This window comes from Mustela erminea, chromosome 5 (assembly GCF_009829155.1).
Source record: "Mustela erminea isolate mMusErm1 chromosome 5, mMusErm1.Pri, whole genome shotgun sequence".
NCBI lineage: Eukaryota > Metazoa > Chordata > Mammalia > Carnivora > Mustelidae > Mustela > Mustela erminea.
The window spans coordinates 82426465-82438578 of record NC_045618.1 but is presented as its reverse complement, the minus strand read 5'-3'; the positions used below and the strand labels follow the sequence as shown (position 1 = coordinate 82438578).

General features: G+C 34.5%; 2 protein-coding genes across 5 annotated transcripts in view; both read right to left on the bottom strand.

Annotated features, from left to right (window-relative positions):
* Positions 1-12114, bottom strand: part of NUBPL (nucleotide binding protein like) — a 207516-nt gene that overhangs the window by 117284 nt on the left and 78118 nt on the right. For all 4 annotated transcript variants that reach the window (XM_032341486.1, XM_032341488.1, XM_032341484.1 and 1 more), the window contains exons 5-6: positions 7798-7837; positions 7616-7706 (exon numbers count right to left, since the gene is read on the bottom strand). In XM_032341486.1, the coding sequence (XP_032197377.1) occupies positions 7616-7706; positions 7798-7837 (131 nt within the window). The remainder of the gene's footprint in view (positions 1-7615; positions 7707-7797; positions 7838-12114) is intronic.
* LOC116589833 (60S ribosomal protein L39-like) lies at positions 7103-7474 on the bottom strand (the record flags this gene model as incomplete). The annotated part of the gene is made up of 1 exon (XM_032341498.1): positions 7103-7474. A coding segment is annotated over one exon (162 nt), but the record flags the coding sequence as incomplete, so codon positions are not given.

Here is a 12114-nt window from a genome sequence, read left to right as displayed (position 1 = left end):
ATACAAAATTGATGTACGGAAATCTGTTGCATTTCTATACACTAATAATGAAGCAACAGAAAGAGAAAATTACAAAACAATCCCATTGATAATTGCATCAAAAATAATAAAATACCTAGGAATTAACAAAGGAGGTAAAAGACATACACTCTGAAAACAGTGATGAAAGAAACTGAAGACAACAAACAAAAAAGGGAAGATATTTCATGCTCATGGATTGGAAGAATTAATATTGTTAAAATGTCCATACTACTTAAAGCAATCTACAGATTAATGCAATCCCTATCAAAATACCAACAGCATTTTTTACAGAACTAGAACAAATAATCCTAAAATTTATATGGAATCACAAAAGACCCGAAATATCCAAAGCACTCTTAAAAAAGAAAAACAAACCTGGAGGTATCAAAATTTCAAATTTCAAGTTATACTACCAAGCTGTAATAATCAGAATGCTATGGTAATGGCACAAAAAAAGACACAAAGATTAACAGAACAGAACAGAAAGCCTAGAAATAAACCCACAATTATATGGTGAAAAGGAAACATTGCATTTCATATATACTGCATCTTATATTCTATTTTTAAAGGTAGTGGACTAAATAAATAAATAAAAAATAAAAGTTTATAGCCAATATTATAAACTCAGGTGTGATAAACTACAACTCAGGTGACATAATAAACTTCTATAAAACTGAAAGAAGATGAAATTAAAGTCTGACTAGAATTAATCCTCAAAAACCTTCTCTTAGCCAAGGAGAAAAAAACAAACACTCCAGGCCCAAATTTCCTTGATAAACTCCACCAAATATAAACATTACATTTATGCTAATCATTTTACAACAACAATTTCACAAAAGAGAAGAGGAGGAAAGTACTTCCAAACTCATTTTACAAGACCAAGATAGCTCCCTACAATACCAGAAAAGACACTACAGGAAAAACAAATTAGAAACTATCAATTGGGGCGCCTGGGTGGCTCAGTGGGTTAAGCCGCTGCCTTCGGCTCAGGTCATGATCTCGGGGTCCTGGGATCGAGTCCCGCATCAAGCTCTCTGCTCAGCAGGGAGCCTGCTTCCCTCTCTCTCTCTCTGCCTGCCTCTCTGTCTACTTGTGATCTCTCTCTGTCAAATAAATAAAATCATTAAAAAAAAAAGAAACTATCAATATTAATTAACATTAAACTATTAATATCCTCACAAATATGACATAAAACTTAATAAAACATTAGCAAATTTAATCTAGCAATATTTTAGAAGTAATTACAATATTACTTATAATAATTAAAATATTATGACCAAGAAAAATCTATCCCAGGAATGCAAGGTTGGCCTAACACAGAAAATCAATGTAAATCACCAAATCCATAAAATGAAAGAGAAAAACCATATCATCATTTCAATAAATGGGGAGGAAAAAGCACTTGAAAAAAATTCAATGCCCATCCATAATACAAACTCTTAGCAAACAAAGAAACAGGGAGGTCAGAGGTCACCAGTGAAAACCTACCACTATAATTCTTTAAGATGAAATACTTACCGTTACTGTACCCTACAAATCCAGATGAAGACAAGGATATCACCTCTCATCTTTTCTACTAGGCAATACAATAAGAAAATGAAATGAAATGAAAGAAATAGATAGGAAACGAAGTGGTGAAGCTGTTTTACTTACAGACAACATAATCATGTGCATATAAAATACCTAAGAAAGTTACTAAATCACGTGCATATAAACTACCTAAGAAAGTTATTAAATGTGCATATAAAATACCTAAGAAAGTTACTATACTACTTAAGTGATACTCTGTCCTAACAGCAAAAATTTGAAATTAAATACAAAATACAATTCTAAAACCATCTCAGAACATAAAATATTTAGAATAAATCTAACAAAACTCTAAGACCAATATACTAAAAACTATATATTACTCCAAGAAATCAAAGAAAATCTAAATAAATACAAAAACATACCATGCTCATGGATTAGAAGCCTCAATGTTGTCAGGATCTTGATTCACAAAACACTGATCTATACATTCAATACTATTCACTATACATTCAATAGCAACGTAGTGAAAATACCAACATGCTCTTCTGTACAAACTGACAAGCTGAATCTAAAATTTATACAGAAATGGAAAAGAAACTAGTGAAGGTTCTTTTAATCTTAAAAAAAAAAAAGTTGGAAGACCCACACCTTCTGACTTTGAGCTTTCTACACAGCTACAAATATCAGATAGTATGGTTTTGCTGTAAGGCTTAAATAAGACAGATGGAATACAATACAGTATTACCCAGAGATAAACCCATACACATATATTCCACTGATTTTCATCTAAGGTATCAAGTCAATTCAATGGGGAAAATGAAATCTTAAAACAAATGGTGCTAGAACAACTAGATAAACTACTATGTGTTTTCCTACTCCAAACAATTAGTTTGATTCCGATATTATCTGGATACAGCATAAGACCCCACAGGTCTGATTAAGGGCTCAGTCTGACTAGACTACTACCACTTCAGATACCAATCACAAGTTCAGGTTGTTACCTATGCATGCTTCTGGACTGACTAGCTATAAATCAGAGGTTTCCATGAACTCCGCCTTCAGGTTTGATTAATTTGCTAGAGTGGCTCACAGAACTCAGAGTAACATTTACTTATGTTTATTAGTTTATCATAAAGGGTATTAAAAGGATATAGATAAATAGCCAGATGAAGAGATACAAAGGGAGAGGTCCAAAAAGGCCCTCAGCATAGAAGCTTCTGTCCTCAGGGAGCTAGTTCTGCACAACCCATCAGGATATAGATATACTCACCAACCCAGAAGTTCATCAAGAGTTTTCACAGAGCTTAATCTGCACCCCACCCTCCTTCCCCTTCCCAGAGGTCAGTGGGTGGGGCTAAAAGTCCTAACCCTCTAAACAGTTGATCTTTCTGGTGATCAGCCCCATCCTGAGATTATCCAGGGACCCTACCCTAATTCATCTTACTAGCCTGAACTCAGGTGTGCTCAAAAAGGGGCCCCACATGAGTTACAAAAGCTATTCCTATCATCAGGAAATTCCAAGGGTCTTAGGAGCTTTGTACCAGGACCCAGGAACAAAAAACAAATGCATTTGCTATTATACCAAAACTATGAATAAATATATACCCTTATCTCACATCCCACAGAAAATTTAAATCTAGATGGGCAAGCCAAAGCTATAAAGCTTTGAGAAAAAATATATAAGAATATCTTCATAACCTTGGGGTAGATAGGCAAGGATTTCTTAGAGAGGAAACAAAAAGCATTCAGCATGAAAAAAATTTTTTGGATAAATCAGATTTCATGAAAATTTAAAACATCAGTTAATCAAAAGGCAATCCACAGACTGGGAAAAATATTCCCAATACATATATTGGGAATGACAATGGACTCACAGCAAGAATATATTAAAACTCTTGCAACTCAAGTACAAGAAGAAAAATGAGCCAATTAAAAAAATGAGCAAAAGACTTGAATAGACACTTCATAAAGGAAGATACAGTGTGATATCTAATATACAACAGTAAGAAGATACTATTTTATACCCACTAGTGAAGAAAATGACACAGCAATAGTGACAAGATGTGAAGCAACTAAAACTCTAATGAACCTTGTATAAGTATTTATAGCAGCATTACTCATATTAGCCAAAAACTGGAGTCTACCCAAATGTCCATCAACAGAAGAACAAACAATATTTGATTATATTCATTTGATGGAATACTACTCAGTAATTACTCAATATTACTCAATAATATTGAGTATTACTCAATTGAGTATTATATACTCAATTGAGTAATACTCAATATTATTGAGTAATATTGAGCACTATAACTTTTTATTACTGAGTATTATAACTCAATATTACTCAGTAATAGAAAGTACTCAACTACTGATATAGGCAACAAGAGGATGATGTTCAAAAGCATTAGGCTAAGAGAAAGAAACCAGATAAAAAAGGCTATACAGTCTGTAGGGTTCCATTTATATGAAGTATAAGAACAAAACAGAACTCATTTATGATACAACAAATCAGAACTGTGATGGCTTATGAATGGGGGATTGAACAGAAGGAAGCCCAAGGAAATGTAGTAAGGGGATGGAAATGTTCTCTATCTTGATTGAAGTGTGGTTATACAGGTATATACATTTATCAAAAATAATTGAACCATACATGTAAGATCTCTGCATCCCATAGTACATATAACTAACTCAATAAAATATAAGAGACAGGGGTGGGAAAATACTGAACTTTCAGTTCAAATGGCAGACTGGCCACAAGTATTTATCTTGTTCCCCCAAAAACACCAACTAGGAAGAGACACGACTTCTGGAACACCAGTATTCTATTTATTATGTCCTGAAAAAATATAAAGGTATTTTCACTTAGGGATAATCCATCTATCTGTACATTTATGATTTGTACACTCTTTTATGTATATATTACATTAAATTTTTTTCATCAGCCAATGAATTAGGCAGCCTCCACAATCAACTGCTGTACAGAGCATCTACCCAGATAGTAAATTTTCACAAGGGCTGTTAAACTTCCGAAAACTGGTCTACTTTTTAAAGCAAAACAAAAAACAAAAACAAAACACTCTTAATTAGCAGTTGACATGATCAGTACAGGTCACAGGGTAGTCCAAAAATATTAGGTTTTCAGCTCCAATTAAGATGAGCAAATGATAATGGTAACTTTTCAAAAGACTGCAAGATAAATATGTAGTCTAGTGTCCTAATATCCTAATATTTTACCTAATATCTTAGAAGTCTTACAGCATTCCAATAAAATAAGTAAAGGAGCCATTTTGTCACCCCATCTTCCATCCTGATATTTTATAGCAAGTTTGCTAAAAATGTACTTTCAGCACTTATCAAAGTAAACTGACTTTTATATGATTTATGTGTCAGAGAGCCAATTCTCCAAATCTCCACTAGCTCCTCAGCCAGACTATCAAATTCCATAAATAATTTTTAAGCTTGGCATCTGATGAATGTTGAGAAGAACATGAATAATGTCAGATGACTAAAGTGATGAGAGTGTAGCTGAATTCAGAAATCAAAAATGTATATATTGCCAGCAACTAACACAATTACTCTACACTCTCTGACAGTAATCAGCAGTAGATAAAAGAGACTGGGTTATAGAGGGATATTGACTGAGAATATGAAATGGAATCCTGCCCCTCTTCTCTTTCCCAATTCCTCACAGAATGAAAAAAACAATATATTCTGGTTCTTTCAGACTTTTGATCATTCACTTCTAGTCTAATAAAAGTTTTCTTCATTTATAAAAGCAGTTACTAAACTGCTAAGTTTGAATTTTAGGTGCAAAAATTTTTTGCAGCCTAATTAACTTGTACTGTCAGGTTTACTCTCACTTCTCCCAAGGGACACCTCCTCTGTCCCTCTCCTAAGGGTATGTGCAACACGGATCTCTCTCTTCACGTTCAGGGGCTCCTTTGTAGAGATGTTTTCACCACCTGTTGCAATCTGAGGTTTAAATGGAACTTAATACTCAAAAAGGACACTTAAAGGCAGGATCCTGCATCCCTCAGAGGGGAGCACAAACACTTAGCTGTGTGACTCTTATCACTGACTAGGGTCTCTAAGTCTCTGATCACTGTGGAAAGTAGAAGTATTTCTATCTTCTTGTGGCCATCCATAAGGCTTAGGAGAAAATCTGAATCATTCCCTGTTGAGAATTACAACACTAACAGAGGAGGGGAAAAATGAGTACTGAAAATATTTTGATGACAAAATCAGAATTTTCCTTTCAGTGTTTCTAAATTTCTATTGATTCTAACTTTAAATATAAACTAAATAAAGACTGTTTTATAATTTCCTTTAAAAAAAGAGAGAGAGACTGGTTAATTCACACAAATAAAGGATAAAGATCAAGGTCACAAAGGAAATGATAAAGAAGGGGTATTGTTGGGAATATAACTGAAATAGCCAATTAGGATCTGAGTATAAAAGGGGAGGAAATGCAGCTGAGAGACTTGAATGCACTAGTAAGTAGGAGGATTCTGGGACCAGAGATCAAAGAGCACATTTATGAAAACTCAAGCACAGAAGGAAGACAAGATGTGACAATGAAAAAAGAAGAGTTTCAGAGTCCAAGATATATTTCAGCTATCAACTCTTACAAATAGAAATGAATATAGAAATACCTATGATTGAAATTATCAACCTATGGCATGATGCCTGACCCAAAGTGAAATCTGAATATATCAGGGTAATTGCTGTAAATGGTGGAGAAATTCCAAATTACTTATGGTACTTACCAAAACATAATTAACTGTAAATTCACAGCTACCAGAAAAAAATTAAAATTATTTCTATAAATAACATATAGCCCATCTGATATTTTTAGATTATCCAATCAACTGTTCTCTTCCTTAAGGATAAATTTAAGCTGATTGGACAGATATTATATACATAAATATAGAGCCAGATGTACTCAAAATAAAACAAAATTTCATTTTGGTCTTTTTTTTTTTTAAGATTTTATTTATTTATTTGACAGATCGCAAGTAGGCAGAGAGGCAGGCAGAGAGAGAGGAGGAAGCAGACTCTCTGCAGAGCAGAGAGCCCGATGTGGGGCTCGATCCCAGGACCCTGGGATCATGACCCGAGCCTAAGGAAGCGGCTCAACCCACTGAGCCACCCAGGCACCCCTCATTTTGGTCTTAAGCAATTTTAAAATGAGCATGATTTATGTAGATTTTTCTATATCCAAGAACTTCTATACTGCCCTTATAATCCAACATTGGCCATGATGAGATTAACCATAAATTTAAAGAAGAGAGATTACTTATCAAATAGATTTGTCTCAAAACAGACTCAACAAGGCAAAAGAATAATGTAAAATAAGATGTTAGGATTTTCCCTACTCCTAAGCAATAGGGAAGATTAAATCACAGACCAGTGAAATTGGTCTTTGCACCACATAAGTCATTATATATTCAGTTTATCAGCTGGATTCTTTTTTTTTTTTTCCCTATCAGCTGGATTCTTCTGCAAAACATCTCAAACCTGACCACAAATTTTATTTTATTTTATTTTATTTTTACAGCTCAAAGGCCTCACGTTTATTACCAAACCAACCCACTAGTGCAGAGCTATAGTAACAGAAAAATCTTTCGCTGATAAATGGTATCTATTGGCCAGGCAGAAAGGTGTTTAACAGGGTGATGGAATAGAACACATGATCCTCAAGTAGCTTAATTAAATACGTGGTGCCAATTAGGTGTGTCATCGCGTGATGTGGGACGCCTTAGAGACCCAGGTTGGTTCTCCTCCAGTGCCTCCTCTTGGAGTTGTACCTGATTTTATTACCAGTTTTCATCCGAATCCACTGGGGAATGGGACGATTCTGCTTTTGTTTCTTGGCCAGGAATCGCTTAATCCTGAAAGTCTTGTGAGAAGATATGCTCAATTAACAGCGCGCAGCACGTGGCAGGATGGCGGCGAAAAAGAGAAAAAAGACCTGACCACAAATTTTAACAACTCTCCAATCAGCAAACGCATTAACCACCGTGTGCCAATAATAAAATGATACTCAATGCAATTTTCTTACCTGCCTTAATAGTTTCTCAATAGCTGACATTACCATCAGGCCTCTCCAAACAACTGGTGCAGTCTCTTCAACCAGGAAGCCCATAGACATACTGCAAACAGTAAACCAAAAATGCAACTAATTTACACACATTAATCAACATTATTCTGAAAAGTAGCATAAAAAAAGTAACATATACTTACCAAGCAATACCATAATTCAAAAGAGGCCTCATTAGATTGCCTGAAATTTAAAAAACAAAAAAACCCTCTCTTTTAGAATATATAAACGTAATGACTTATTTTTTTTTAACAAAAAGTGTCAAATTAACCAAAAAAAGTATCAAATTAAAAATACAAATGGCTACTCATACTGCTGCTCTTTAACTTTCAACTGATTCCACCTAAATCTGCAATAGTTTAAACATTATACCAAGCATACAACCAATACTTCCAATAGATGCACATCTATAAACAGCTGGAATACAGTTTTATTAAGAAACAACCCAGCTGGGGTGTTTGGGCAGTTCAGTCAGTTAACCATCTCCCTTTGGCAAGGGGCACGATCCCAGGGTCCTGGATCAAGCCCCGTGTCAAGCTCCCTGTTAAGCAGGAAGCCTGTTTCTCCCCTGTCCCTCCCCCTCATCACTCATGTTCTATCTCCCTCTCAAATAAATAAAATCTTTTTTAAAAATAAAGGAAAGAAAAGAAAAAAAGAAACAATCCATGTATAATTTTTAAGTGTCTCTAAAAAATAGCCTCAATAAGTAATTTTATCCGCCAATTTTATTCATATATAGATATATAAATTACATTCTTAAGTTTATGTAGTATGCATTTACAAGACAAGTACACAAATATGCACACAGGCATCTAATAAGTTATCCCTATTTCTTTTTTCCTTACTTGAAGAATTTGCAAAGTATAAAAAATCCAAGAGTAGAAAAACTCTACTTTGTATCTCAACATAATAAAAGCAGTATATGAAAAACCCACAGCAAACATCATACTTAACAGTAAAAGACTTAAAGTTTTTCCTCTAAGATCAGGAACAAGAATAGGATGCCCACTTCTGCCACTTTTATGCAACATAATACTGGAAGAGCCAGAGCAATTACACAAGAAAAAGAAATAAACAGCATCCAAATTGGAAAGGAAGAAGTCAAGTTCTCCCTTTTCAGAGACGATATGATCTTATATAGAAAACCCTTAAGATTCCACAAAAAACTACTAGAGCTAATAAATGAACTCAGCATAATAGCAGGATACAAAATTAACACATAAAAATCCATTGCATTTCTAGACATGAACAATAAATAATCTGAAAACAAAATTATGAAAACTTTCCCATTTATAACAGCATCAAAAAGAATTAAATACTTCAGAACTAGCGTCACCACAAAGAATGAAAGACTTGTACATGAAAATCTCAAAACATTGCTGAAAAAAATCAAAGAAGACATAAATAAAAGGAAACACGTATCATGTTCATTGACTGGAAGACATAATATTGTCAATATTGTCCAAAGAAATCTGCTGATGCAATGCAACCTTATCAAAATTCCAATGACATTTTTTGCAGAAATAAAAAATTTCATCCAAAAATTCATATGGAATCTGAAGGGATCCCAAATAAGCAAATCAATCAAGAAAAAAAAGAACAAAGCTGGAGCATTCATACCTCCTGATTTCAAAATTTATTACAAAGCTACAGTTAATAAATCAGTGAGATATTGGCCTAAAGACCGAAAACAGATCAATGGAAAAGCACAGAGAGTCTAGGGGCACTTGGGTGGCTCAGTGGATTAAGCTGCTGCCTTTGGCTCAGGTCATGATCTCAGGGTCCTGGGATCAAGCCCTGCATTGGGGAGCCTGCTTCCCCCTCTCTCTCTCTGCCTGACTCTCTGCCTACTTGTGATCTCTCTCTCTGTCAAATAAATAAATAAAATCTTAAAAAAAAAAAATAAAAAAGAACAGAGAGCCTAGAAATAAAACCATCATATATACAGTCAAATGGTTTTTTATGGGAAGCCAAGATCATTCAAGGCAGAAAGGACAGTCTTTTTAACAATTGGTGCTGAGAAAACTGGATATCCACATGCAAAAGAATGAAGTTAGACCCTTACACATATAAAAATTAAGTTAAACTGAGAGCTAAAACTGTAAGATTTTTAGAAAAAAAAAAACCAACAGAGTAAAAGCCTCATATCATTGGATTTAGCAATGTTTCCTTGGGTATGACATCAAAAGCACAGTCAACAAAAGTAATAGACAAATTGGACTTAATGAAGAAAAATTTTTATTTAAAGATTTTATTTATATATTTATTTGTCAGAAGAAGAGAGAGAGAGAAAGCACAAGCAGGAGAGCGGAAAACAGAGGGAGGAGCCCGATGCAGCACTTGATCCCAGCACTCTGGGATCGTGACCCGAGCCAAAAGCAGACATTTAACCAACTGAACCACCAAGGCATCCCTGGACTTAATGAAAATATTTAAATGTTGTGCATCAAAGACAATATCAACAAGTAAAAAAGCAAGGCACAAAATGAGAGAAAACATCTATAAATCATATATCTTACAAGGAATTCATATCCAGAACATATTAAATCTCAAAACCCTACAATGACAATAAAAACAAAGCCTAATTTGAAAACCAGCAAAGGAAGCGAAGAGACATTTCTTCAAGAAAGATATACAAATGGCCAAAAAGCACATGGAAAAATGTTCAACATCACTGATCATTGGGGAAATGTGTATCAAAATTAAAATAAGATACCATCTCATACCTATTACCATCCCCCCACCAAAAAAAAACCCACAAACAAAAACAGAAAATAACAAGTATTGGAGAATATGGAGAAATCTGAAGAAGTTTATACACTATCGGTAGGGATTTAAAATAGTATAGCTGCTATGGAAAATAATAGGGTGGTTCCTCAAAAAATTAAAGATAAATTACCACATGATCCAAGAATTCCACTTCTTGGTACATACCCAAAATAGATGAAAGGAGGGTCTCAGGGTCTCAAAGAGGTATTTGTCCACTCATGTTCATGGCAGCATTATTCACAATAATTATTCACATTCCACAATATGGAAGCAACCCAAGTGTCCACTGACAGATGAATGGATAAAGCCAAGTCTCTCTCTCTCTCTCACACACATACACATACACACACACACACACACACACACACACACACACACACACACAGAGTGGAATATTATTCAGTCTTTAAAAAGAAGGAAATTCTGACATATGCTACAACATGGATGAACTATGAGGACATTATCCTAGGTGACACAAAAAGAGAAAAACTGTATAATTCTCATCGGATGAAGTACTTAAAGTAGTGAAAATCAAACAGACAAAAAGGAGAATGGCTGTTGCCAGGGGCACAAAGAGGTGTGTTATTGTTTGAAGAATATAAAGTTTCAGTTTTACAAGACAAAAAGAGCAATGGAGATGGATGGTGGTAATAGTTGCACAATGTTACGAATGTATTTAATACCACTGAACTATATATTTAAAAAGGTTAAGATGGTAAATTTCATGTTATGTGTATTTTACCATAATAAAAAAAATATTTTAAATTCTACTTTGTAATCTGAAACAAGTTACACTAATCTCAAGGGAAAAACAATCTACTGATTATGCCCAAATCTAAAAAAGATACACTTTATATAATCAACTAACAAGTATACAAACTATAAAGTAGTTTAGATTACTGTAAAATATAGTTTCTTTTATCAAACTATCTGTGCAGCTACATTCCCATATATAATGGAACATTATTCAGCCATCAAAAAGAAGGAAATCTTGCCATTTGCAACAATGTGGATGGAGCTACAGTATACTACAATAAGCAAAATAAGTCGGTCAGAGAAAGACAAATGCCATTTGATTTCACTCATATGTGAAATTTAAGAAACAAAACAGATGAACATAGGAAAGGGAAGGGAAAATAAACTAAGATGAAAACAGAGAGGGAGGCAAACCATAAGAGACTCTTAACTGTAGGAAACAAACTGAGGATTGCTGGAGGGGAGGTAAGTGGAAGCACTGGGTGTTATATGCAACTGATGAATCACTAAAATTCAACCCCTGAAACTAGTAATATAGTATATGTCACCTAAATTAATTCAAATAAAATATATTTTTTAAAATAGACAAGTTGTACTATAAAATGGTTACTGAAAAGCAATATCCTACAACCCTCTCCCATTTCTTAATTCCCAGAGCCAACAACTCTCAATTGGTTTTTTTAACTCCTTATTTTTTTTTTAAAGATTTTATTTATTTATTTGACAGAGAGAGATCACAAGTAGACAGAGAGGCAGGCAGAGAGAGAGAGAGGAGGAAGCAGGCTCCCTGCTGAGCAAAGAGCCCGATGTGGGACTCGATCCCAGGACCCTGAGACCATGACCCGAGCCGAAGGCAGCGGCTTAACCCACTGAGCCACCCAGGTGCCCCTTAACTCCTTATTTTGAATTAATCTTAGGCTTACAGAAAGTTGCAG